General features: G+C 51.5%; 1 protein-coding gene across 2 annotated transcripts; it reads left to right on the forward strand.

Moving 5' to 3' along the window:
* The first annotated feature begins 213 nt into the window (after window positions 1-213).
* Window positions 214-27,276, forward strand: LOC135362715 (nuclear envelope pore membrane protein POM 121C-like). 2 transcript variants are annotated; one of them, XM_064579468.1, is made up of 4 exons: window positions 214-513; window positions 11,363-11,454; window positions 17,739-17,832; window positions 24,677-27,276. In XM_064579468.1, exons 1-4 carry the CDS (start codon window positions 226-228, stop codon window positions 24,719-24,721), a joined length of 519 nt encoding a protein of 172 aa, XP_064435538.1. In that variant the 5' UTR covers window positions 214-225; the 3' UTR covers window positions 24,722-27,276. The 2 variants fall into 2 exon arrangements, 1 of the variants encoding a protein (XP_064435538.1); XR_010407716.1 differs by having other exon boundaries at window positions 223-513; window positions 17,636-17,832.
* The last annotated feature ends 207 nt before the right edge of the window (window positions 27,277-27,483 follow it).

The raw sequence follows: 27,483 nt of genomic DNA on the forward strand, positions 1-27,483 counted from the left end.
CTCCCGAGGAGTGCTTTGTCTCCTGAAGTCAGAACTCTCTAAAGCTGAAATCTGCCTCCGTGGATCCCAGCTGAGCATGGCACGCTGCCCACCGCAACTGAGCTCTTTGGCCCCAGCCCAGCCAGCCCGGCCGCTCCCCTGGGTCTCCTTCCCCTCACTCTCCCCTCCCTCCTGCAGATCTCCCTTCCGTGCTCTGAGACTCAGTTTATTCCTAGGAGGGGCCGGATGCCTTCCTTGCGAGGAGGTAGCGAGGGGTCTGCTAAAGTGACACAGAGTGCGCTCGACGATTGCCCGCCTGGAGCCGGAATGGCCATCCTCCCAGCTGCCTGCGGGCAGGGGCCGGCGCTCCTCCCCCCGCCCTGCTTCTCGGCCCGGCCGCCCCGCCCCAAGGGCGGCTCCCTCCCGCGCCCTGCCCACCGCGGCCGAACGACCGCCAAGCCCCCGCCCAGCCGCCCGGAACCAGCTGAGCGCCGCTGGACCCAGCAGCAGCCGTCCGCAGCGCCTCAGCCGCAGGTAGGGGTGGGGGACGGCCACGGCCCCGGACATCTTGGGGATCCCGGGGATCTGGGTCCTTCTTCTCCCTCCCCTCCCGGTCCGAGCTAGCCCGCGTCTGGAGCTCGTTCCGGCAGCGGGGAATCGCTGGAGAAGGGCTTCCTCCCTCACCTTGCTGGTCTTCCAGGGGACCAAGAAGGGTTGGACTGGGGGGCTAGGGCCGGGGAGGAAGGGGGCCGGGCCTCCACCTATAGGCCCCGCTAGGCTGGGCTGCAAGCACCTGAGCTAACCTTGACCCCGCCCCCGCGGGTGGGGGAACTGGGTTCGGAGTCACCCCGGCACTCGGTGTATCCCACCCGGGCTTGCAGGTAGCCGCGCGTCCGCGGTTTGGGCGGTGGCTCCGCCGGGGAGTCTGCTCAGCGGATCCTTGACTCCAAGGTAATAATGCCTTTGCCTGCTCTCCGCGGGCGATGAGGAGCCCTCCACCTCCTTCCCTTTTTTGGGCCCAGGACTGTTAGAAACTTCTTCCTTGTACTCGTCTGAAATCTGCTTGCATTTGTTACCTGAAGGTGCCTTCTCCTCCTTGGCCCTGCAGTGTACGTTCTTTTCTCTGACTCACACGGAAACTTCTTTCCAGTTGACAACAGTGATTGTTGTCTCCCTTTCTCCTTGGGCCCCTATCTCTTCTGGGGGCTAATCACCGCCCGGACCTGGTCACAGCAGTGTCCCCCCTGGTCTAGTGCAGGCCGGCTGCTCTGGGCGGTGGCCAAGGGTAAGCCCACGTTTTTGGAAGGCGGGGGCGCCTTTGGGTGGGCAGGGGACATTGGCTTCTTTTGCAGCCCTTTATCTGCCCAGACATACACCTTTTATCCCGCCCTTACACCTTCCACAGAGCAGAGAGGGTATCTTTAAAACACCCAGAACTCTGAGGAGCCAAAGGCATTCAGGGCTGTCCTGGGGGGTAACCCGGGCTTTGTGGAAGGCGGGGCCTCTGGGGAGGAGCCTCTGCTTTAGTTCAGCTCCTAGACACTTCTCAAAGACTTAATCCTGCACGGCCCGTTCTTCCAGGACCACATTTCTGACCAGCGCACTTTACAGTGACCATGGCCTGCTGGAGTCTCACCGCAACCCCATTCCACAGCTGAGAGAACAGCTGGGCCCCGAGAGCTTGTGATGGGCTCACAGTCACACTGTGACAAAGGGGCAGGGCTGGGACCCAGTTCCAGTTGGCCTTTGGCCGAGTCCTTCTAGCTGGTGGGGCTTTTTACTCTTTCTTGAGTGTTCCATTCATTGAGACATCCCTGCCCCTCCCCTCCCACACACTTGGGGGTGCTGTTTGGTGTTTCTTGGGGATGTGAAGGGGAAGGGGCTTGGAGCAGAGGAGGAAGGATGGGATGGGAGGTCAGGCAGCATCCAGCTCCTTTGAAATTCCATTTTCCTTTCTGAGGCCTTGCTATTTATAAATGCCAGGGAAATTGTAAACAGCCAGAGAGCTTGGGTTGGCACCCGGGGGGGGGGGGGGGGAGTTAGACAGCAGCAAAGAAGGTTTCCTTGTGAATCAAGGAAGGAAACTTTACTCCAGAATTTTCCATAGTCTTTTTTTGTTACAGACTAATATGAACCTAGGAAAGCAGGCAGCTGGGGGTGAGTGGGGAGGCTGTAGGATTTGTCCCTCATGACATTTCCTTCCTTCCCTCCTTCCTTGATTCAACACTTGCCTGGGCCTGTGTTCTGTGCCTTGCCCTGTGAGGGCCCAAAAGCCTCCAGGAGGACAAAGCTCTCTGTCCTCAAGATACTTCCCATCCATAGTGATTGAAACAATCATTCGATACTGAGAGTTATTTCAACTCATAAAGGGGTGACTAAATCTGTAAGGGCAACCCAGGCTCAAAAATAAGTAATAGGTTCCCAGCAGTTAACGGAGTTGAGGGAAAAGACATTTTAAGAAACATAAACAGTTTGTACAAAGGTACTGAGGTTTCTTGAGCAGTCCATGGCTAGAATGGCCATGAGGGAACGGTGCAGTTGTGGGAGTTGAGACTGTAAATACAGATTGTAAACTAAGGGTTTGGACTTTATCCTGAAGGCAGTGAGAAGCTGAGAAAGGTTTTGAGCAGAACAGCGATAAAAACTCTCACTGATCTGGTGGTTGATGTAGGGGATGCATCAGAAGGGGCAAACTGGAGGCAGGGGGACCAGGAGGAGGGTGTTACATGGTCCAAGTTAAAGAGAGTGCAGGTCTGAACCAGAGCAGTGGCTACCAGGATGGATCAGAGTTGCAGATTCGGGAAGCCCAGCCAAAGGTCTTAGAACCTGCTATAAATTTCATCGAAAAGCAAACAGCAGGCTGATAGCTACTGGATAAGGCCGCTAAATTATTTCGAGTTTTGCAGGGGTTTTTGTTTTTTTTTTTAAAGTGGGAAAAAATATTGCTAAAGAGTCTAACGTAGAGAAGAGTATAGTGTAAACTTCATCCCTCCAGACCTCCTTCTTTCCCCAGAGGTAGCCATTGTTAGCAGCCTTGTGTGCACTTTATCAAGCTATGATGAGCAAGAGTTGTTGATTGGATGCCTTACACTTCTCAGCCATCCAGTGCCATAGGTCACTTTCTTCCTACTCCTGGGGGGAGTTTGGGTCTTTCTTGAGAAGTTGCCAGGCAGGGACGCCTGGGTGGCTCAGTCAGTTAAGTGTCTGACTCTTGATCTCAGCTCAGGTCTTGATTTCAGCTCAGGTCTTGATCTCAGGGTCATGAGTTCAAGCCCCGTGTTGGACTCCTTAAAAAAAAAAAGAAGAATTTGCCAGGTAGGTCATTGAGATGATCTCTGCATGATCTGTAGTCCTTTGCTGAGGCATTGATCTCTGGTTTTCTTCAAGCAAACTTTACAGTCTGTATCTACAGCCTCTGAGTGTATATATTTACTTATTAGAAACCACAGGACTGAAAGGAATTAGAAGCACTGATTTGGGAGCGGAGCTGCAGCCTTCATTCTTCTGAGTGACCTTTGGCAAGTCCTGGCTCTCTGGGCCTCAGTTTCCTCATCTGTGAAATGGGGGTGATGTTGGCTGGCCTGATTATAACAAAAAGCTGCCTTTTAGTGTATCAACCACAGGGACATTAATTATTTCCTTGATTCCTTACCAGTGTTCCTCTGAGGTAGGCACTACTATTTCCCCTTTTCCAGATGAGGTACCGAGTCTAAATAACGTGCCTCCGGTTTTGTCGTTATAAGATGATGGCACCCGGCTTCTGGAATTCTGACTACAGAGCCCTGACTCTTAATCCCTTCACTAAATGTTATCCTGAAGTTTCCTTGTAGTCCTGACGTGATGAGAACTGCTGGGGTTTTCACAGTGGCTGTGTGCACAGCTTGAGGAGCTCAGCTCTGCAGCAGAGGTCTGAAGGGCCTCCCAGGAGCACCGCTGGGAAACTCATCCTATACTATCAACAGGACTCCAAAGTGTAGGTCAGTCTCCCCTCTGTTTCAGGGAATCAAGGCTGAGAGAACACAAGATCCCTTGCCCTAGGTCCCTCCGTGAGTTGGGGTCCCAGCCAGGACCATCTCCCCGCCCTTTGGCAGAAGCAGGGAAAAGCAGGTCCTGGGAGGTATGCATTTTTCGGGGGAGGGAAAGGGAGAGAGCAGTGTTTAGGCAGCCAGGGTATGTTAAATAAAACTGTCTCCTCCCTTTCAACCGAGTGAGCGTGTGTCATATTTCAGCCTGATGTGGTTTGTGAGTTTGTAGCCCACAGGCAGGCTGGGTTCCTGCTGCTCGCCCGCTTCGCCCTCCCTGCCCCCCTCCCCCCTACACTCCCCCACCATATGCTTGCTCTCCCCTGCCCTGGCCTGGGACCACATCAGCAATTTGAGGGCAGAGCAGAGAAAAGCAGTAGGTGCGGTGGGCAAGGCTGGGCAGCAGAAGGCCTGGACTTGGGTCCTGGTTTTGCCACTGACAAAGTACTGGGTGACTTGTGCTAATGTGTGTCTTTCTCTGGGTCTCAGGGCGCACCCTGCACTACAGGGGTGGGCATGATAATATCAGGCTTTCCTGGGTCTGATGGTCTCTGAGTCAGAGGGCTTTGTGCTCAGCGCATGAACGTGGACCTCAAAGTGAGCCCACAGCAGTCATTATGTTTAACCTGCACCAGCACCAGCTGGAGATGCAGCTGCTGTTCATGACTTTGGTCTTCATGCCTGAATTGTTTGCCCCATAGTGCAGATAAGGAAGTTGAGGCCCAAGATTCATTTATGTATCTTATTCCCTGTTCTACAAGCAGTAAGAATCCGGGCCACCATAGGGAGCATGCTTGCTGTGTGTGTTCACCATCTTATTTGGTCTTTTCATAGCCCTGTGAGGGAGGAGATATTGACTCCATTTCACAGACAGGGAAACTGAGGCTCAGCCTAGAGAGATGAAATGATTTACCTTCTTTTCTTTGAGCCTCCCAATAGCCCTGAGGTTGTCGTGATGGGCCCTAATTTGTCGATGCGGAAGGTCAAGTCTGGAGATGTGAGCTCCCAAGGGGACTCGCGGCCATTTAGGTTCCTTCCTGGCTCCCTGTCCTAGTCCCTAGCCGGGCCTTGCTTGTTCTGCTTCAGAGGGAACTTCTTGTACCTCTTGCATTCAATGCTTAGACTAAGGGATAACAGGATCCCTGAAACCTGCTCTTCCCCAGGGGGCTCCAGAAATGGTTTCAGCCATAGAATCTCAGGGAACTCAGTGAAGGAGCCACACCAGTGGGAGTAGTTTCATTTATCTTGCTAAACTGATTAAACAAATAGTGTTATTACGTTCCAACCTCAACAAGGATATCATGTGGGTCTGGCTTATTTGCCAAGCAAAAGATAGATGGTATATATGAGCCTTCAGGGTGGGGCCTGGCCCTTAATCTCCTTTGTGTAAGCAATATGGCGAGGCTGGGCCCTCAGTGGACACAGTAAATACTAATTAATTTTTGGGGAGTAGCAAAGTGGTATGGGTGGTATACTCATGGGAAATGGGGTGCTTTTTCCTCCTTTCCTCCAAGGACTTCCCCCCGCTTCCTTTTCTAGCTATAATGAATGCTTATGATAAGGAAATTCAGCAAATAAAAAAATAAGAACTGTCCATAATTCTGCCAATGGGAGATAATCACTGCTAACATTTGGAGGCATTTCCTTCCTGATATCTGCAGCACATTTTTTTTTACCCCTATATAATTGTGGTCATACCACATTTATAATTTTTCTATTCTGACTTTTTTTTTCAACATGATGACATAAATATTTTCTCATGTTATTATGGACTGTGAATTTAATTTTAGAAGAATTTGAGAAGTATTCTCTACCTAAGTAGATAAATGCGTGTCTGTTTCTATTTAAAATCTTTCATTCTGATAGTCTGGGGGATTAAAGAAATGAAATAATGCATTTTATTTGTAAAAAAAAACAAAACCAAGTTTTATTTTTTTATTATGAAAATGATATATGCCAACCTGCTTTTTCATCCCTCTCTTGTTGTATCTAAGTGGGAATATACCATGGTTCACTTTCCTTTATTATCAGGCATTTTGGCTGCTTATCAACAATGCTGCAATGAACATCCTAGTGTATAAGTTAGTCTTCTTTCACTATTTCCTAAAAGAGAGCCCAAGAAATGGAGTTACTGGGTCAAATTATGCATTTTACAACCTTTGCTGCATTTTATCAAATTGCTGCCTAGAAGGCCCCAGCAGTTCTTATTCCCGGCAGCCATTTTTGAGGGTGGCAGCCTTCTTGGTGGAGCGTCAAAAGCTGGTTATCAAAGTTCTAGCTGTCTTACTAGAAGGCTCAGGGACCATTTCCCCCAAAACATCGTACTTCATTCTTTTATTTAGCAAATACATTTGCACAGTTCAGCATCAGTAAGGATAACGATTATGGTCCCAAGCTGAGGAAGCAGAGAGAGAAGCCTGTTCTCATTTCCAGTTTCTCCTTGGGACTTGCGGTAAGACCTTGAGCTTAAACCAGGTCACTGCTCTGCCTCCACGCTTAGGATGATGGGCTTGACTTTGTGTTATCAGCCCTGAGACTTTGGTGGGACTGTGGTGACCATCAGCAGAAGGCTCCTCTCCTGACTGCCTTTTTGCCTCAAAATTGTTCTTCCAGATTCCAGCTTTTACAGTTAGACCTTGGGAATTGCCTGGCCCCGCCCCTTACTTCATGACCAGGGATACTTAGGCCCAGAGACAGCAATTAATTATTGTAAAGCACACAGCGAGCCCCTTGGTTGCTACTCCACCACTTGTGAGATTTCGAAAGTTCTAATCTAAACCAAAATGAGTTCAGTTATTAAACCCAAGGCCTGGGAAAATGAAGCATTGGTCAGGCCCCTTGTTTTCCTTGGCAGCATAGTCTTGGGAAAGTCATGCCTGATCTCCCCCCCGCAACTGTGAAAGGGGGAGTGGCACCTTCTCTGGTTCTCTTCCTTCTACTTTTCTGCCAAAGATTTGATTTCAAGATCCAATGGCAGGTCTTGGTCTGTTGATTGTGCATCCAAAACGGGGTGCCTACTGCGGATGATAGATCAGAGACTTAATAAATACTATGACATAAAGAAAGATGTCTTTAAACCCTTTCTTTCCTCAGGGAAAGGGTTGTGGTAACAATATTGCAGTTGGACATGAAAGATGTTTTGGCAGATCTCAAACTTATCGTGAACATGAATCACTCAGACATTTTGTGAAAATTCAGATTCTGGTTCACTAGGTCTGGGGTGGGGCCTGAGGCTCTGCATTTCTAATGAGATCTCAGGTAATGCAGAAGTTGCTGGTCCAGGGACCACACTTTGCATAGTAAGATTCTAAATCCCTTGTTCAGGGCCCAGACCAGAGCCTAGATCTCTTAATGTCTTGTGGTAGAGGTTCTTTCTACACATCGAATTTGCCTCTCGCTTTTGTTCTCTATGTGGAGTCAAACTGTTTAGTCCACAGCTGAGTTTCTAGAATTTGAACAGCCCTTGAAATATTTTGCTGCCTAATTGCAGAGCAAGGTAGAGCCCTTCTTTAGGAGAGAGCGACTCAGCAGGAAGCTATCTGAAGCAGGAGAAACATAGCTGAAGGACCTAGCATTCATCTTAACTATTTCCACCAGAAGTTTTTATACTTAAGATTATAGACATTCTTCTCTCAAGTCTGTAGGCTGCAAACTACAGTTCTGGGGAGGCCTAGGCCTGTGATTGTATGCCTTTGAGCTAAGAATGGTTTTTACATTGTTTTAAAAGGTTGTTAAAAAAAAACAAAAAAAAAAACCCAAACCTAAAACCAAACAAGAAAGAATATGCAGCAGACAAGGTATGGGGCCTGCAAAGCCTAACATATTTACTAACTGGCCCTTTACAGTAAAATTTGCTAACCCCTGATCTAGAGTAACCAAAGCTTTGTGTTTTTCTCTATGCAAGAGACCTAGCCTTAATGCCTGAAACTTAGCGAGACCAAGAAGTCAGCGAGGCAGCCTGCCTTGGTGGGAACTGTGTAGACATCTTAGTTGTGTGACTGAGCACATTACTTCACCTCTCTGAGCTTATATCTTCCTTCACAAAACAGGAACCATGATATCTGCCTGGCAGAGTATCATGAGGATGAGACATGATGTATGTCAAGAGTTTAATACTTGGTAGGTGTTCAGAAAAGCAGGGTTGTCATTTGGGGTGGCTATTTGAACCCTTCAGGGATTGCGAGGCAGAGATCATGTTTCTCCGACCAAATCTGAAAGTCCTCCCATTATGCTGGGAACAGTCTTTTAGGAGAAAAACACCTCCGGCTTGGGGCCTCCCCCCACCCCACCCCAAAGGGCAGAAAGCTCCTCTTCAGCCACCTAGACATATGGGGTTCCTGGTGACTTGCACAGTGTCACTAACAGAGAGCTCTCTACCCAAAGGCCTGCCCCTCCACTGGTGGGCAGCACTAACAGACTGTGCCTTCTCCCCGTCTCTAAGATATAATTCAGTAAACAGGCGCTCCGCAGGCCCCAGACAGGGATGGTGAGTGCTGGAAGGAAACATCTCTCTTTATGACTCCCTCTGGAGCATGTGGGCGGTGGACTAGAGTGAGTGGTTTGTGGATCTTGTTTTTAAGTTGTTGCAGCCTTAAGGTCCAGAATGGGGAACAGACCAACTCCGTGTTAGCTGGAGTTAATGCTTTGCGTCTCTGGGGCTCCTCCCATCCAGAGCCTGGGGAAGAGTGTAATGCTCTTTTTGCCCATAGGTGGCAGCACCTGCGCTCTTAGCTGTCTGTAAATGTACACGTGCATGAGTATATATTTACTCATATACATATATGCATGTGTCTATGCATGTGTGCATGCGTGTGATTTCCTAGCTTCTTCCTTTGGTGAATCTTGAGCTGTGGTGGCCCCAGCCCTAGGCTAGGCTCTGGGATCCATGGGAACAGATCTTAGTCTAATGAGGGAGGCTAACCGGGAAACGGACCATAATCCAGGATAACAGGGAAGACTAGAGGCCTGGGGGAGCCCAGAGGAGCTCACCCTCACGGGGGAGGAGAGGTTAAAGCAAACTTCCTGGAGGAAACTGGGCTTGATCATGAGTGGAAGGAGAAATGAAGAATAGGGATGGAAGACAGTTCTGGAACAGAGGAGATTCTGTGAAGATTACATGTGGACTCAGAGGGCAGAGAGTGCAGCTTCGCCCCAGCTGGAGCTTGGAGGGGTGTGGGTGGAAGACAGGAACTGAAGAGGCTGAAGCTCATGGGGCAGGCAGCAGCAGATCATGAAGGATACTGAAAAGTTCACTGAGGTTCTTGGACTTTATCTCTGGGGCTCTAGGGGAACCATGGTGGAGTCTGAGCAGAGGAGTGACATGGTTTGGGCTTGCACTGTAGGGGAGAGAGGAGGTGGGGGGACCACTGCAGTCACCCAGATGACAGGTGATGGTACCTGAACCTGGATGTTGACAGTGAGGGTGGAGACAAGAAGATGCATTTGAGCAGAACCAGCAGGGCAGGGCAGGGCATGGCAGGGGGAGGTGGTGTTGGAGGCCTGAGTGATAGAGCAGGGGAGGTTGAGGAGGGTGGTGCCCTGGTGTCTGGTCTGGCCCAGGCTGTGGATGGTGGCTGGTGGTGCTGTTGCTGAGATGGGGAACATCAGGGGAGGAACAGATTACATTTGGGAAGAAATGTAGCACCACCAGTGAGGATGAAGGGATGATTTGGAGGTGTGTAGAGGAAAAGCGGGCTGGATTTCAAAGGCTTGTCCTCAAACAGAGTTAACAGAAAGTGAGAGGTCATTAGTCACTTGTAGGAACACAATACAACCCAAGTCTGCTTTGATCTATCCTTGGAACCAGGAAGTTCCAGGTGGAACTCTCTGAGGAAGGCCCACAGAGCTGGGATGGACATCAGTGCCAGATAAGCAGTCAGCCTCTTTTTCAGATCCCCTGCTTTGCTATGTATGCCACTCACAATGCAGAAATACACCGGGAAGGCCTAGGCCATTGACTGTCAGCTGAGAACAGGGCTCACTGGTGTCTTAATCCCTGCAGCCTGTAGGGCCCCACTGTATTTAGGATCTTGGACTCTCTCCTTGGCTTGGAGAAGCTGGTTTGGGCAGAGAAATTTTCCAATGTAGGCAGGAACCAGCTTGCTTAGCTGCCCCCTGAATGTGGATGACTAGAGCTCTGGGGAATGAGGAAGGGTGAAGATCCAGTTTGGCCCTGAAAGGCAGGGGGCCAAAGGGCTGGGATGCACAATTCACTGTGGGGCCAATGTTGGCTGGTCCTTCTTTCACTTCTCTAGCATATAAATCCACTGGTCCTGCTGTTTGCCAGCTCATGGGCCTGGACCAGAATTTCAGAGGCAAAGCAGACTGGCAGGACTCACAGCCTGATGGGAGAGAAAGACCTGTTGCCGGATAACAATAATAGGGTCTTACAACGGTAGAGCAAGGCTTAGGCATAGAAGTGGAGATACAGCATGTAAACAGCTTGGGTCCCCAAACTGCACAAGTACAGAATGAGAAAAACATAATTTCTAGAAAAAGGTTTAGAGATTTAATTAACAGTCAGAGTAAACATATATGCTGTTCAAAACCCTTGACATATCTTATCTCATTTAATCCTTATAATAGCCTATGGAATAAGTTCTAACATAATCCTTTTACAGAGAAGGAATCTGAGACTCAGGGTAAAGTAACCTGATCAAGTTATGCAGTTAGTTAAATGAAGGGTCATTTCGTCTAACTCCAGAATACTGAACCATAGCTCTGAAGTTGACCATAAGCTGAATTCAGACATGCCCTGGGGTTGCCTTACATGCAAATGGGATTTTAGGTTGGATTAATAGAGGCATGATATATAGAATGATGGAGGTGAGAGTTCTGCTTGTCCTGCCCTGGATAGAGCTCGCCTGAATGTCAAATTTTGGGTCTTGTGCCGTCAGTAGGGACAAGGTTCATTTAGAGCTGATCAGGGAAGGGGGTGAGGGAGGGAACCAGACACCTGGTCTGGTCTCAGGAAAAGCTGGAGGAAAGAGGGTATACAACTTGTAGAAGACTTGAGGGGCCCAAGATCACTGTCTTTGTCTCTAAGGAGCCATCGGGAAACAGGGTGACAGACCTATTCTGGGTGATCTGAGCAGATAGAGCAAGAACCAGCAGGTGTAAAGCATAGGGAGAGAGATTTTAGCCCATCCTGAGGACAGTTCTTTCAACCAGCTAAACTCTTCAACAGAAGATCTTACAGCCTTGGCAGGAAGTGAGTGCCCCATTGCTTCAAGTGTGCAAGTAGAGGCCATGTGACTGTGGTGGTGGGTGCTGGGGATGAATGGAATGGAAGTATCAAATGGGGATTTTGACCAGATGATCTTGAGTGCCTGATGTTGAGATTCTTGGCCCTTTATTTACAGGTGGTGCTGATAACCCCCTTGTACCGTGCCTCTGCCGTGGTCCCAGCACCTCTTCACGGAGCAGTCCTCTTTCCCCCTCACAGCCCTGCAAGGTAGGTGGAGCAGAGCAGACACCCCTGCATCCTCCTAAACCCAGCTCTGGCTGCCCAGGGGAGTCTGGAAGGGACAGTGGAAACAGCTTCTGGTCACTACCGTGGATTCAAAGGGAGTCCCTGAGGTTTCTCTAGTAAAGCCCAGAGTGTGTTTCTGCCCATTGCCTCATTTGTTCCTCGCTCTCCCTTGTGAGGGAGGCCGGGCAAGGGTGATCCTGTGGGGCAGACACAAGGGCTGGGCTGGGTGCCAGGGTGCCTGGGCCCCTATCCTCGCTGTGCTATGTTCTCACTGTGTGGCTGAAGGAAAGTTGCTTTCCTTCTCAAGGCCTCTGTTAGCGCTTCTGTAAGAGGGTGGATTCCCTGGAGGTCCAGGAATTCTTCCCGGAGGCTTTGGAGAGGTGAGAAAAAGCTGGGCCCTGGCTGCCAAGTCTCCAGGCTTGTTGACCATAGGAAGAGTACCCAAGCTGTGTGAGTCACAGGGCAGGCGAATGAGTCATACCCACCTGGGACAACAGGCAGGATGGGGCCAACATGACTATCTGATTCACAGGTGACCTCCTGTAGGAGGCTGACACGCAGTGGGTGGGCATGCAGCGCTCTGGGCTGGAAGCAAGGGACCCACTTCATGACCCAGCTTAGGCCTCAGTTTCTCCGCCTATAAAATGGGTGTATTGGTCTCCCACCCACCCACCTGAAAAGGTTGTCGTGAGGACCGTACGAGCTTGTAGATGCTCAAGAGCTTTGTGAGCTGCAAAGTGGGAAGGATCCCTACCAGGGGAAAAACCTGGCCTCCAGTGCCAGAACAGAAGTGAATTTCTAATAGCAACTGTGCGGAGAGCCTGGAAAGCACCCCTCCAGCTCATGACATCACCCTTGGGGGCCAAAAGGAGAAAGGGCCGAATGACTCCAGGGTTTACTCATCTGCTGTGGCCCAGCTAGCTTTCGGGTGGTGACACTCCTTGGAGCTGTTCCTCTTCCCAGAGCTTAGATGCAGGGGCCTTCTGATGGTCTCCGGAATGTTTTGTCTACAAACCCAGGGATTCCTAGAAGGCTGGCTAGGCATAGAGATGTGACTTGGCCCACTTCAGCTGCGCCCTAAGGGTTCTGTAGCCAAAGGGCCAGCCCTGATGCTGCCCAGAAGGGAGGGAGCTGGGGCCAGTCTTTGTTCTGATACTCCTGCTTCGGGGCCTGAGCCCTGACAGTTCCCAGAGCTGAATTGCCTCAAAGTGATCTGTCACCAAAGAGTGTTACACTCTGCCAATGCTTTTGACAGCAAGGACACAGGGACCTGTCTTCTGTCTTCCCCACTTCTGCAGACCCTGCCGGGCCAGGCTGGCTCAAGCCCAGCTGAGTACCTGTTAATATGAGCTTTGCTACCCCACCCCCTTCAAGTGCTGCCCCCCTGCAGTGCGCCCCGCCTCAAGCCCGCCTCTGCTGAACTGGGGTTCAACCAGGGGGTGCCAGGGACCTCCTGCTTGTCAAAATCCGGTGGCACTTCCTCAGGTCTCCACGTCCACCTGCTGCAGCACTGGATCCCTTTCCTTCTGGAAGCGCTCCCCTTGTTGCTCCTGGGACGCTGCCCCCCCTCAGTTGATCTGCCACTTCTCTGATCTTCCTAGGACCCTGTCTTCCTGCCTCCAACGTTCACTAGGATTCTCACCACCTTCTGGTCTTGAATTACACATATAGGTTCATTTGCTCCTCTGCTCATTCATTCAATCATGTGTGCATCACCAGATACCTGGGCCCGGAACCAGTGTTGGAGCATCAGCAAAGAACAAGATATTCCCATCCCTCATGGGCCGTGCAGTGTTGGGGCTTATGGCACTCAGCCATGATACACATGACAGACCATGCTGAGAAGGAGATGACTAGGGTTATAAGAGCACGTGGAGTTGGGTGGGCGTGGCGGCATATTGACCCGACACAGGACTGAGGCCTCCCTGAGAAAGCCCAGACCTGGAGAGGGGACGGCAGGTGGCTGCGTGAGCAGGGAAGGGAGCCCCCAGGCTCAGGAAACAGCACGGACATGTGGTTGCGAGGCAGGATGTTGCATGTGGAGTCGTTGAGTAACAGGAAGAGAGGAACATGACTCTGGGAGGAACTGGAAGAGAGGAGCATGGTCATGACCATGGAAGGCCCTGGAGACCAGGCAGCACCCCAGGCATGCAGGCCCTTGGGGCCTTGGTCAGTTTGGATTTTTATCCTAAACCACTGGGGCACCACAAGTTTTAAAGCAGGAGAGAGACCTGCACAGATTGCCTTATTAGGGGGAGCCCTTGAGAGAGCTAGCGCAGGTCCCACTCTGACTCTGATCCGTCCTGAGGGTGTAATTTTTGGCTCTGCCACAGCGTGGTGTCCTGACGCTATGCCTCAGTAGAGGCTTCCATGCTTGGTATTGGTCAGTCCTGGGAAATGTGCACTTTTCAGCATTCTCTCTGCTCTTTGCATCTTTTCATTTACCTGGCCAACCCTTGCTGAGCTTCTGCACTGCAGAGGGGAGGTGAGTTAGATCCCACCCCACCCTTGGAAATCAAGATTTGTGGGGGCTGAGGCCCAGAGTGCACTGGGATGAGGGCCAGGGTCTCCAGGAGCCAGGGAGGGCTTTTCCTACTCTACGTCAAGCACTGGGCTAAGGGGGCACTGGGACATCCCAGCCAAGGGAGTCACGTGTGCAAAGGCCACCCGGAGCCGCTGTGCTTAGGGACTAGTGAGCAGTGTGGCTAAAGCAGGAATGTGGGGCTGAGGTGGGGAGTGGCCGGAGATGCTGGGTCTCAGTCCTCTGGGTGCCAGGGAACCATGGACAGGCTTTGAGCTGAGGAGTGATTAGCACAATGCAATTTGAGAACAGGTGGGAGGTGGAGAGGAGGGCACATGGGAGGGTCAACTGGTTGGAGAGAATGAGTGTCACTGGGTGAAGCCTGGTCACTCCCACCCACCTGTGTGCGCACGCACACACACACACACACACGCACAGTAAAATACTCTTCCCCTTTCTGTCCCCTGCCCTTATTGGGTTATATCCCCGTTGGTCGGCACTCCTGGGCCACCAATACCATTTCAGTGCAGTACCAAGTGCGGTTACATCCTGGGCACCAGAGGCAATGGTCTGAGCCTGAAACGTCACTCTGGCCCTGACTTGCTAGTCACATCCCTTAATCTCTCAGCCTCAGTTTACTCACCTGTGAAAATGGGGGTGATAGAGGGTTGCTGAGGATCACCAATGGGGAAATAAAGTCCTAAGCATGGGCCTGGTGTGGACAGCTCGATTGTGTTTATTTCCCTGTCAGTTGGTAACAGCCCCGTTGTGTTCTAACCTGCCCCTTGGGGAGCCCTCTGTGGCCTCAACTCTGTAACCATCCCGCCAGCCCCTTTATCATGTGGCTGAGCAATCTGGGGCCCAGAGAGAGACAGTGACTCATCTAAGGTCACCCAGCCCTTCAGTGGCAGGGCTCGGACCTGTTCATTTCTCCCACTTGGAACTCTCACTTTTCAAATGCTGATAAATAAAAAAAAAATTCCCAAGTTGATGGGGGGAGGGGTAACAATGGAATGAGCATTTGGGGGCTAGGAGCTCTCCCGGACATTTCCAGGGAGTATCCTGGCTAGACAGGCCCTGAGAAAATCGTGCAACCACCGTCGTTACATTTGGGGAAATTGAGGCCCAGAAAGAGGTATTGGCTTGCTCAGGGTCCCCAGAGAGTACGAAGCAGAGAAGGGCTCACAAGGCCCGTCTCCTCCAGTCATCAGCAGGAGTTGGGTGGGCTCTGCTCCCCAGCCCACTGCTTCATGTTTAAGAAAGTCAATTAGAGCACGAACAATAGTTTCCTGAGGAAGTTTCGGTTTTTAATGTGCCAATGTGTCAAGGACCATTTCCGGAACCGTGTGTGCCCATGTGATAGCTGCGGACTTGGGCCTGGCAAAGCTATTTCAGACTAAGCCACAGGGTCCTATTTATAGGCCTGTGTGATTAGGTTGATGTGGGAAGGAGAGGCTCACCTACTCTCTGCCCAGCCCAGCTATGGCCGAGGAAGAGGCCCTTGGAGGAGATTCTGACCCGCGGGTGAGTAGCAAGGGATCTGCGGTGGTCCCTGAAGCCTGCTCAGGGGAGGGGCTCCAGGGGGAGTCCAACTCTTCCAGGTCAGCTGCCAGCCAGGCCCTCTGCAGAGCACAAACCACCTCTGATCCTGTTCTCCCTACTGCCTGGGACCAGGCCAGCACTCTTGGCAGTCAGACCCCTTCCCCAGCCACGCCTCTCCAGTGTTTGCATTGCTCTATGTGGGTCACACCTCTGAGCCTTTGCCTTTGCTGTTCCCTCCTCCTGACTTGCCCGGTTCCCAGCTCCCCAGAGAAAAACCTCCCTTCGTTCTTTAGGCTCCGCTCAGATCTTCCTCCTCTATGGCTCTTTAGGCCCTGGGTGCTCCCTGCCTTGTGCCCCTGCTGAGTGATTACCCTGAGTTCATGTGTGCTCCCTACGGGGTCGGGAGGAAAGGCGGAAGGGGAAGGGCATCTGTAGTTGAGCACCTACTGTGGCCATCCACCGTATGTTTGATGCATGCAGTAGGTATGTTTTAAAGGTGTATAGGCATGAGAGGAAGACCTCAGACTTACATAGGCCTAGATTCAGACCCTGCTCTACACTTCGTAACTGTGCAACCTTGGGTGAACCCCTCTGAACCTTAGTTTCCCTGCCTGTAAAATGGGCATGATGCTAGCCATGGGTTTGGGGGAAGCATTATCAACAAGAAAAAGCTTATAAATACTTATCATGTTGAGTGGTCCATAATAAGCCTCTATGTGCAATAGTAGGTGTTATTTACAGGTGGGGAAACTGAGGCTCAGAGCAGAGAAATGCCATCTCTAGGGCCCCACACAAGTCAGTGGCCAATAGGAGAGACCAGGTCTTAGGGTCCTGGCCTCCACCTCCAGCCTATATTCTCCCCTCCCTCTCTTAGCCTCCCGGGCCTATTCTGTTCCCCAGATCAGGGGAGGCTTTGTTTGGGGATTGTTTTTCCTGAGAAGTTTCCTCTGTGGTGCCACAGGATGACTCAGAGCCCTGAGTCACCAGGAGGCAGAGGGCCAGGGAGGAGGAGGGAAACGAGAGAAAGGACAAGAAAGGGAGCCCCCAGTTCCAGCCCTGGCTTTCCCACTGCTTGATCCACTAGGTCTGATACGTCCCCAGTCCTGCCTGGCCTCTGTTTCCCCAAGTGTGAAAGGAGATGCTGAGCTTTGATGAGGGCTCCCAGTCCAGGCTGAGCCTCAGAATCCCAGGTGCCTGGGCCGAACCCTGACCTATAGATTCAGAGGCTGGGCGTGGGGCCTGGGAATCCAGGTTTTCTGGAGCTCCCTGGGTGATGGTGCTGCACACCTGGGCTGCAGAGGTGTTTGGGAATCTCACAGTGCAAGGCTCTTCCTGGCTGGGCCTCCGAGTGGTTGGTTGCTAAGCCTCTGCTTGACCATCCCTCCTAACTCACGGGGAGTCACTTTTCTCGCTGCATGCTTGGGCAGAATGGTGCATGGGAAGTGCATGGGCTTTAAAAAAAAGAAAAATACAACACAGCTTTTTGGAAGTCTAATGTACATAAGTTGTCAAAGTAAATTTATACGTAATTTACATACGCATAATTCACCTATTTTCATTAATTCAATGATTTTTAGTAAATTTACAGAATTATGCCACCATTACCACAATCCAGTTTGAGAATATTTCCATCACCCCAAATCCTCCCTAAATGATGCCTTTGCCTGCTTGCTGGCAGTCTCCACACCCACCCCTCCCTGGTCCACCACTAATCTACTTTCTGTCTCTTCAAGTGCCCAGACCTGTGTGCCCCTCCCAGCTTCACTCCTTCTGGCTGTGTGACCGCATGCACATTATTGCCCCTCTCTGAGCTTTGGATTTCTCCTCCGTAGCAGAGGGGAAAATCATATCCTTCTTGCAGCTTATTGTTTGAATTTCACTAATGTGGTGGAAGGTCTGATGCCTAGTGGGAGCCAGGGATGTGGGAGCCTGGCAGGGAGTTTAGGAGGTAGTACAGGTCCCTGGGTGTGTTTGTAACAATGTCAGCAAACATTGTATTGACTCTGTGCCGAGCACTGGGCTAAGCATTTTAAATGCATGATCTCCTTTAATGCCCACAACTCTTATGCGGTGAGTGTTAATATCATTTCTATTTCATAGCTAAAGATACTGAGGCACCAAGAGCGGAGGTAACTTCTCTCCGGTTGCATAGGTAACAGTTGGAAGGGCTGGGAATCTGTCCTCCTTCATCCTTACACTGCAGACTGGAAACACAGCACGGAGTGAGGGACCCTGTTTGTCTGGCACAGTTTGTGACACACGCTTTCAAGGGACAGGACCTGGTATTTCAAAAGATGGTATGTACGACAGAGTGCATCAAACACAGATGTACACGGGGCGTGATGTACGGTCTAAGGGATGTGGGCCCCAGTGCACGCACCACGCATCAGGGTACACATGCAGGACAAGGCATGAGGAACACGGGCCTGGTATGGGGCGTAGAGAACGTGGGGTATATGATGCTGGGACATGGGAGCCAGGATACGGGGCTTGAGATACAGCAACAGGACAGGCTCCCGGGCTGCAGAAGGACCCTTTCCATGTCAGCGTGCCAATTTTCTCCTCTCACAAAGGCCTGTCTGTTTTTTGTGGGTTTTTTTTTTTTTTTTTTTTTTGCCTCCTCCTCCCTGTCTCTTTCGATGCCAGAGTGGGAGTGTCCTGGACGAGTGGGGCCCAGGGTACCGCCTACTACCCTATGAGCTCAGACAGGGGTCAAGGCTTGGGGCCAAGACCATGGCTCAGAAAGAGCCTGCCAGGCCCCCAGATCCCTTCTCTGGGAGGGAGCTGTGAGCGCCACCATTGGCTGGGCCAGAGCCGGGTAATTTTCCTCTAAGCCTTCCTGTCTTCTGCTCCCCTCCCTGGCTGCCGCTGCTGGCTGCAAGCACGTCTGCATTCCTGGGGGCTTAGGGGAGAAAGCACACACAGCTGCTGGGGTTAAGAAGCAGATAGCCACCAGCTGCTGCGGGAGGAATGGAGGGGGGGTGCGGGGTGCCTGGAGGAGGCAGTGGCTCCAGGCTAGCGTTTCCTGAGCCCTCTGGCACCTGGTGCACACGGCCTTATCTTGTCTGGTCTGCACATGAGCCCCAGTAGCCTGATGAGGAGACTGAGGCTCAGAAAGGCAGGAGCTTGCCCAAGGTCACACAGGGGCAGAGGCAGAGCTGAGGCTAGACCCCCAGCTCTTCTGGAGGCAGAAGAGTGACGTAATGAGGCAAGGTTAGGTGGCACAGAGAGTGTTGTTGGGGCTATCAGTGGGTAACGAGGCTGAAAGAGCAAGGAGGGCCTTGAATGCCAGGTTGGGGGTCCTGACTTTCAGTCTGCACTGGGGGCTATGGAAGGGTCTTGACAAGTGATGATACAATCTCTATGGATCATGGGAGAGTCGAAGGCAGTGGGAAAGCTGGTGCAGTGGTTGCAGAGGAAAGATGGAGACCCTGAATCAGGACAGTCCTGGGATGTGTGTGTGGCGGGGAGAAGGTGGGAGATGGGAAGTGAGTGTGAAGCGGGAAGGGAGTGTGGGGGGTTGAGACTTCCACTCTGGCCTCAGCCCTTCTGTAAAATGTCCCGGTGGAATGACTCTGGTTAGGCTCAGTGTCACAGAGCGTTCCGGAAGCCCCCAGAGGGCCGGACACCTGCAGGAGGATGCTGGTCACCGGGCAGGTGCCTGGGCAGAGGTGAAGCTGGGAACACCCCCAGGGAGAGAAGACGGCCCCCGTTTCAGAGCGCGACCTTGGGCCAAGCACTGAGTTTTGTGGTGTGCTGGATCTTGTTTCATTCTTCCATCTGGTTGTGATTATTTTCTGAGCCGGGAAAGGAACAAAAGCATTCCACTATTCTACCTCTGTTTATGTTTAAGAGGGAAAAGAACTTTAGAAAAAAACTATTAAAATTAAAAGGATTAGTAACAATAAAAAATATCTTTGAATCTCTGGTAGTTCTATTGTGGGTAAAAGTTTGAGATACATTGCAAAGAATCTCTAATTATGCCATAGGCTTTGGAGTTTTTCCATAACTGACTTTTACTAGTATCAAGTTTTGGTAAGCCTATGAGATCACCTGGCCACTTTATACCCAAGGACACAGGCTCAGAGAGGTTGAGTCACTTTCTCAGGGTCACCAGGTACTGAGTGATAGGACTGGGATCAGATGGTGACTCCGGAGCCCTCGTTCTTTGTGGTGGGGGCAGACCAGAGAAGAGAGCAGGGTGTCATGAGAAGAAACTTGTGAGGGGCTGGAAGGCAGGGCAAGCTCTTTAGGTGCTGGCTGGAGGCCCTCTCCTGAGATGCCTCCCCATCTCTGGCACCAGCAACCATTCTGGGTCTCTGGGCCTTGGCTGGGCCCCCCAGCCCTCTCCTGTTCTGCATGCAAGGACACAGAGATAGAGGTCAAGGGTAGATATGGGGATCAGTGAGCTGTATGTGTATAGGGTCTAGATATATGCTGGGAGTTTGTCTTTGGATATTATGGCTATTGAGTACCTGCTGCATGCCAAGCACAGTGCCAGGGGCTCCTTCAATCCTCCAAGACACCCTACAGGGTAGGAATCGTCACCCCATTTTCTAGAGGAGGAAATTAAAGCATTGCAGAAAGGCCCCTTGCCCGAGTCCCCTTGCAGTAGGGATTTAAGTTGTGTTCAAACTCACACTGGACATTGCCTTGTGTTCCCTTTGATAGAAGGTTGTGCATCCTTCACCCTGTTGGTCATTCTTGGTATCCTGAGCTCGTGGGGGCTTGGCCCCTGCTCCTGGACCCTGTCATCTCTCCTCTGTCCCACACCTGCCCCCTTTGTGTTTCTCCAGAGTTCTGCCTGCAGCATGCAGACTGATACCCAGGTGGATGGGCTCGAGCTTCTTGCCAGAGCCCAGCACGGGGGTGTTGGCCATAGTTGGCTGTGCAAGGCTCAGGGACCAAGAAGGGCTTCATTTAGAGTCCCCAGCAGGAGGGACATGTCACTGTCTTCTGATGTCCTGTTGTCATTGTTCCCACCATGATGACTGTTGGCCTAGGGAGCTTCTAACATGCCTGGTAAATCCTGAAGGATGAACTTGATCCCCAGACAGGCAGGAGGGACTTTGGCCAAATGCACAAACCTTATTTGCCTTTCCTGTTTCTTTCAGAAATCCTAGAGCCCCAGGGCCCAAAGGGTCATTAGAGATGAGCTGGTTCACTCGTCTCCTGAGTCCTCTTGGCTGATCACCACTGAGCAGCTCATTACCTCTCCAGAAGAGGGGGAAAGAAAGTGGCATTTTTGAACATTTATTTTATGCCAGCCATAGTCCTAGGATCTTCACATTTATGGTCTCATTCAGTCCCCTCCACTTGCCTTTGAGAAAGGTAGTTTTACCCCAGTTTTATGCATAAGGAACTTCAGTCTCAGAGATACTTACTGAACCCCCAGCAAACAATAACCAAAGCTTGCTTTATAGTTGCGTACTCTATGCCGAACACTTTGCTAAGCCCCACATGTGTTTTACCTTACTAAATTCTCACAGCAACCCTAGGAAGAAGGTATTACAATCCCCATTTTACAGATGAGGAGATTGAGGCCCAGAGAGCAGAAGCGACTCGCTGAAAGCCACACAGCTCGGGAGTGCTAGGTCAGGGCTTTACACCCAGATTTTCCTGGCAGGAGCTCTTGCCACAATCATGCCCGTTGTTTTTTTCCTTCTTGGAAAGCCTTTCCTCTGTGGAGCAGAGAGCTGCCTCCCATGGCTTCTGCTCATTCTGGCTCTGGTTCGGGCATCAGAGCCCCTGCCTCCCCAGATGTTTGCATCTGGAGACTGTGTCCCCATCTTCTACTGGTCCCACGGCTACATTGCCTATAGTTGGGCCTCTTTGTCCTGCTGCTGACTTGTGTTTGTGCCCTGTGTCCCCTGTTGCTGGGTTGCGGGGTGCTGGAGGGGCTAGGACACGGCTTTTGTCACTGTTTACAGCCCCAGCTGCTGGCCTGCCAAGCCTCCGAGGGCCAGCTCCCCCCCCCCCCCCCGCCCACCGAGAAGGGGAGACAGACTACAAAGTGGACCCTGGCAGGAAGGGTGCTGGGCTCCTAGCCATGGCCAAATCTGGCTGCTTCCAGGGCATGGGGTCAGGAAGTGGTGGGGTCAGGAAGTGGTGGGGCCAGGCCCCCTCTCAATGTCCTGTCCTGGCTCTCAGCACTAAGTGGGGTTGCCTCCGGAAACTGGGAAAGGGCCAGTGGCTTCAGTCCCTGGGATAGTTGGCCTCTTGGATGTGGCGTCAGCCAAGCTCTACTGGCCATCTCCCCAACAGCTGTCCACACCCAGGGTAGACAGGGCCAAGGCGGAGGTCCAGCTGGCTTTTCCAGGGGACCCTGTCCTATCACGGGCTCAGGCCTCAGCTCTGATCTGGGAGCCCAAGACCTGGGTTCTAAGGGTACCCTGCCAGGTACTTGCTGTGTGACTCCGAGAAATGACGCTCTTATTCTTGGTATCATCGTCTACAAAGAGGATGGACTAATGAACATTGCGGCTAACAAATCCTCCTCTGGGTAACTCCCGCCAACAGTCCAGAGCTCCCAACTCTCCTTTGACTGGACCTCACTATCCCTGTTCACAGATGGCTGACCTGAGGCTCAGAGGGAGGGTAACTTGCTCTAGGTCAAACAGCTCCCACCTCAACTCAAGGATCTCACTGTGGAATCCGTAACCTTCTCTGTTCCTCTCGTGGGGTGTGTACGTGCTGAGCAAAGGCCTCTGTGCAAAGAAACGAGACAGTTTCAGGAAGAAGGGTGCTGACTTTTGTAGAGCTCCTCCTGTGTGTTGGGCCTTTGGCCCTCCTCCCTTCTCTGTGAGATAGGTATCATTCTCCCATTCGAGAGATAAGGAAACTGAGGCCCTGATCCCAGGAGTGGAGTTTCCCAGGTTCTGAAACACGTGTGTTTTCAAGTCCACAGGCTCCCCACACTGCACCGAGGCCCTGTCCAGTTTCGCTGGGTTTCGTAACTGGCTTCTCTGTTTACTGATTATATTAGCACGGTCCAGGGCAGGAGGGGCGGGTGTTCCCAGGAGGACCCAGAGGACAGCAGTGAGCCAGAAAGCAAACAAGCTCCGAGAGACAGGGCTTCCCGTGAGTGGCCGGCTGCCTGAGAAATGAGCAACAGTGTTTGGGGTGAAGAGAAAAGAACAGCGTGGTGTCTTCCAGGCCCAGCCAAGGGCCTTTTGTACATAGTGGCTGGGGGCGGAAGGTGCGGCCGCCTCCTCCAGTCTCTGGTAGCTGCCCTGGGACACCCAGAGAGACATGAAGACAAGCCTAAGGTCACAGAGTGAGAGGGAGCAGGGCCAGAGCTGGATGAGGGGGTCTAACTGCAGGGGAGGGACATGGGCCCCTTCCTGTGGCAGACACTGAAAAGCTGCCTAGCAGATGCTGGGCAGTGGGCAGGAGCCAGGAGCAGCCAAGATCGAGGGTCAAGGGGATGTCTGAGTTCCAGAGGAGGACAGGGACTAGGGCATGTGCTCACAGGGCAGGTGGTGGCAGAGCCAGCCTGGCTCCCCAACTCAAAGAAACCAGGCCCATGAGTGGCCCAGAGTACAGGGGCCTCGGTCTCTCTTCTGCTCTGTGGCCACAGCCTGGGGGTCTTCCTAGGACATGCCTTTGCCCTGGGTACTCACACAGGTATGTGGAGGCCCAGAGGACCTTCCTGTGATCTCCTGCCCCAGCCTGGGGAGGTGGGGGGGGGGGGGGGGGCGGGGCAGGGGTTGGCTGTCTCAGAGACTCCTGGCTGCCAGGCTTGGCCTGGGCTTGACTGGTTTAGGGACTGCAGCCCTTTATCTGGAAACATCACTGTTGCTCCCTGCCCAGGCCGGATGGTGGCAGGAGGTCCTGCTTGATCCCCCCAGACAGAGCTTGGGGACTAGAGGCTTGTGTTTGAATCTCAGCAATGCCTCTTTCCAGCTGAGTGGCCCTGAGCCAGTGACTGAAGCTCCCTGAGTCTGTGTCCCCATCTGTAACATGGGGACTTGAATGCCTGTTTCCCCTGGTCGCTGTGAGGAGACTCGGTATTGGACCCCCCCGCCGCCATGCCACTTTCCTATCTCTCTTCTCCCAGAGATGTCTGGACCCACAGGTGAGGTGGCATGCTGCCATTGGTGATGGTAGTTTCTCCTTCTGCAGGTTGGGCCCTGGACTGTCTGAATCAGAGGGCCCTGTAGAGGTGACCCACTCCAGTGCCCTTGTTTTTCAGATGGGAACCCTGAAGCTCACAGATACATAGGTTCTGGATATGGTTGCACAGCCAGTTTCTGGGAATGCATCTTAAGAGTCAGAGCATGCTGGGCGCCTGGGTGGCTCAGTCGGTTAAGCGACTGCCTTCGGCTCAGGTCATGATCCCAGGGTCCTGGGATCGAGTCCCGTGTCAGGCTCCCCCTGCTCTGCAGGGAGTCTGCTTCTCCCTCTGCCTCTGCCTGCCACTCACCCTGCTTGTGCTCTCTCTCTCTGTCAAATAAATAAAATCTTTAAAAAAAAAAAAGAGAGCATGCTGCCCCAGTACATGGGGCATATGGAGACTTGAGGCTCAGACGAGGACAGGGACTTGTCCAAAGTCACCCAAGAAGTCAGTGGCAGAGGCAGGCCTAGCACTTGAGCCTCTTCCTTTTTACCTAGGTGTCTTTCTTTTGCACCCAAATCCCCCTGCTGTCTTGAACTCACACATCCTCCCCCAGGCAGGGAGCAGCGTAAGGCCACGTTGCCCCATCGGAGCCCACACATCACTGCCCTGTAGCAAGAATTTCCAGGCTGTGGGCTCCCCCGGGCGGGAGTGGGGGGGGGGGCGGTGGGAAGGGGCTGGGGTCTCTTCATCAGGTCCCAGGCTCCAGAGCTATGTGACAGGCAAAGCTGCAGGGCCTTTGTAGTCAGTAACCTGGGGGCCGGGGACCCTGGGCTGGTGGTCAGTGACCCCCGGGGCCAAGGCCAAAGCCGCAGCAGTCTTCTGTGAATCACCAACCGGCCAGGGCAGGGCCACACTGCTCCAGAAGGGACTGCTCAGCTAGGCTAGCTGCCAACTCACTTTCACTCTGGGGGCTGGGATGGTGAGGAAATTTCTTCTTCCTTCTTTGTTTGTATTTTCTGAACTGTCTAATGAGCAGGCATCACTTGAAGTATATTTTTAATGGTATTATTTCTTTTTAAAAGGAAAAAAAACCCAATGACAATGGATGGATGCATGCTTGTAAATAGTTTCAAACCCTACAGCTCATTTTATTTCCAGGCAAGTATTTAGGTGTAAGTTATCTACCATAACAATTCGCCCACTGTAAGTGTTCAGTACTCTGATTTTTGGTAGATTTTTCCAGAGTGTAATCATCACCATTTTCCACTGTTAGAATGTTTTCATTACCCTTGGGTGTCCTCTCAGGCTGATGACAGGGATCTGGGCGCTCACTCCAGCCTTGGGCAGCCACAACTCTCCCCCTTCGTCCCTTTCAAGCAAACTGCCTGGACAGTTTGGTGTTTACCCTCCTTGACTTTTTAAGGATGTGTGCAAAAACGGAACCCTTATTAAAAAGAGGAGAGGAGGGGCGCCTGGGTGGCTCAGTTGGTTAAGCGACTGCCTTCGGCTCAGGTCATGATCCTGGAGTCCCTGGATCGAGTCCCGCATCGGGCTCCCTGCTCAGCAAGGAACCTGCTTCTCCCTCTGACCCTCCCCACTCTCATGTGCTCTTTCTCTCTCTCTCATTCTCTCTGTCTCAAATAAATAAATAAAATCTTAAAAAAAAAAAAAAAAAAAAGAGGAGAGGAGATGGGGCGCCTGGGTGGCTCAGTTGGTTAAGCGACTGCCTTCGGCTCAGGTCATGATTCTGGAGTCCCGGGATCGAGTCCTGCATCGGGCTCCCTGCTCGGCAGGGAGTCTGCTTCTCCCTCTGACCCTCCTCCCTCTCATGCTCTCTGTCTCTCATTCTCTCTGTCTCAAATAAATAAATAAAATCTTTAAAAAAAAAAAAAAAGAGGAGAGGAGCCATACTATAGTCCTTGTACAATTTGCCTTTTGCACTTAAAGGTTTCTCTTTACTTCCTGCATCCCTACTATATGCCAGGCACAATCAGATCTAGCTCATTCTTTCTTCACAGCTGCAAAGTAGTCCATTTTATGGTGGCTCTGTAATTTATTGAATCGGGACATTTGGGTCCTTTCCAGTTTTCTTCAAACGATGCTTCAGTGAATCCTTGTACATATATTTTGGTGTTTCTCTGTAAGTAATACTGAAGGAAGCGGAACTTTTGTTGCATTGTGTCTTTCTTGAATTTGGGGAGCTAAGTTGCTATCCAGAGAGGTGAAACCGATTTATGCTTACAGCAAGAGCATATGGGAACTCTGGGGTTTTTATAATCCTCCAAATCCCCAGCAAGAGGGAAGAGCTCTGAATGCAGACTCTGCAGGCCCAGGCCTCAGGCACCTCCCTAGGACTCCCCACAGACCCCGGGATAAAGTTCAGACTCCAGCGGGGCACACGGGCCCCTGTGACTCCTGCCACCATCTCATCTCTTCTTACTCCCTGTGTTTTAGGTTGGACCCCTCCTTATCCACTGGATGTGGCCTGTGTTTGCTTGCCCTTTGCCCATGCTGTCCCCTCTCTTAGAATGTCTTTTTTTCTCAATCTCCCTCTTCCTTGTCCTTTGAGGCCTAGGTCACAAGTCCTTTCTATCACAAAGCCTTCTTGCAATCCCTACAGTCTGAATTGCCTTCTCTTTGTGTTCCCTTAGCTCTTTATCTGACCCACAGACTGCCTTAAGTAGGAGGAAGTTGTGGGTGGTGCAAGGCAAACTTCAGCCTGATTTGATAGAAGCTGGGCTCCAGGAGGAGCTGGGATAGGTGACCATAGCTTGGGGGGAATGGGGACAGTAACCCATTTACCTAGTTGTAGGCCAGGCCATTTTCATACATACAGACTGATTTAATCCTCAGCAACTACTATACCCATTTAGTAGATGAGGAGACTGAGGCATAAAGTACTTTACACACAGTGGAGGCGGGGGTCAAACCAGATCTCCAGCTCCCCAGTTCACTTCCTCTCATTGCACTAGGCTGTTGGGAGAGAGGATGGGAAGAGAACTTGAAACAGAGAAGTGGGTCCAACAGAGTGGTGGGAGGGATGAGGGAGGAGTTGATGGAGGTGGAAAGCAGGCCTCCTTGACTCGGAATATTATTTGTTCTAACACAATGCCTGGGTGCCTCTAGTGGGACAGTAGGGAGGGTGGGAAGGGAGCCTTAGAATGAGGAAGAGACTTAAATCCTTGTCTTCCCCAGGGGGAGCCGATAGATAAGATCTGGAAGTGGAAAAAAAAAAAAAACAAACAACCCCCCCCCCCCCGGAAAAAATAAAAAATATACCCACAGAACCACCACCACCAACTACAAGAACCAACAAGGGCTTGGTATTTAAGATATGAGGGCAAGCCCAGAAGCATCAACTAAAGGAGGTCGATAGAATAGGTTGCTCCTGGGGAAAACTGAGTGGGGTTGAGAGGGAACAATTGGTACAAATAGGTGACTTTAAGTTGTGATAAAAATAAACTTTTAAAAAATAAAACCTGTTGGGGCTCCTGGATGGCTCAATCGGTTAAGCGTCTGACTTCAGCTCAAGTCTTGATCTTAGGATCCTGCCTGTGTTAGGCTCCGGGCTCAGCGGGGAGTCTGCTTGTCCCTCTGCCCCCCTACTCATGCACACTCCCTCCCTCTCTCTCTCTTTCTCAAATAAATAAATAAATAAATAAATAAATAAATAAATAAATAAGGTCTTAAAAAAATAAAAACAAACTTTTTAAAAAGAAGGAAGGAAGGGTGGTCTCAAGTAAAGTAGAACCTGCCATCTCAGCTGAGAGGTCTGCCTGTCCCTCCGGAGTCTTGCTTGCTCACTGGAGCAATGAAGGCAAGCCCCCTGCATGCCTGCCCCTAGCTGGGGGCAGCTGCATGCTGCCTAGGTGGGCCTTCCACCCAAACT

Source organism: Mirounga angustirostris, unplaced genomic scaffold (genome assembly GCF_029215605.1).
Source record: "Mirounga angustirostris isolate CCGP_5_RB_7025 unplaced genomic scaffold, mMirAng1.0.hap1 SCAF_15, whole genome shotgun sequence".
NCBI classification, from domain to species: domain Eukaryota; kingdom Metazoa; phylum Chordata; class Mammalia; order Carnivora; family Phocidae; genus Mirounga; species Mirounga angustirostris.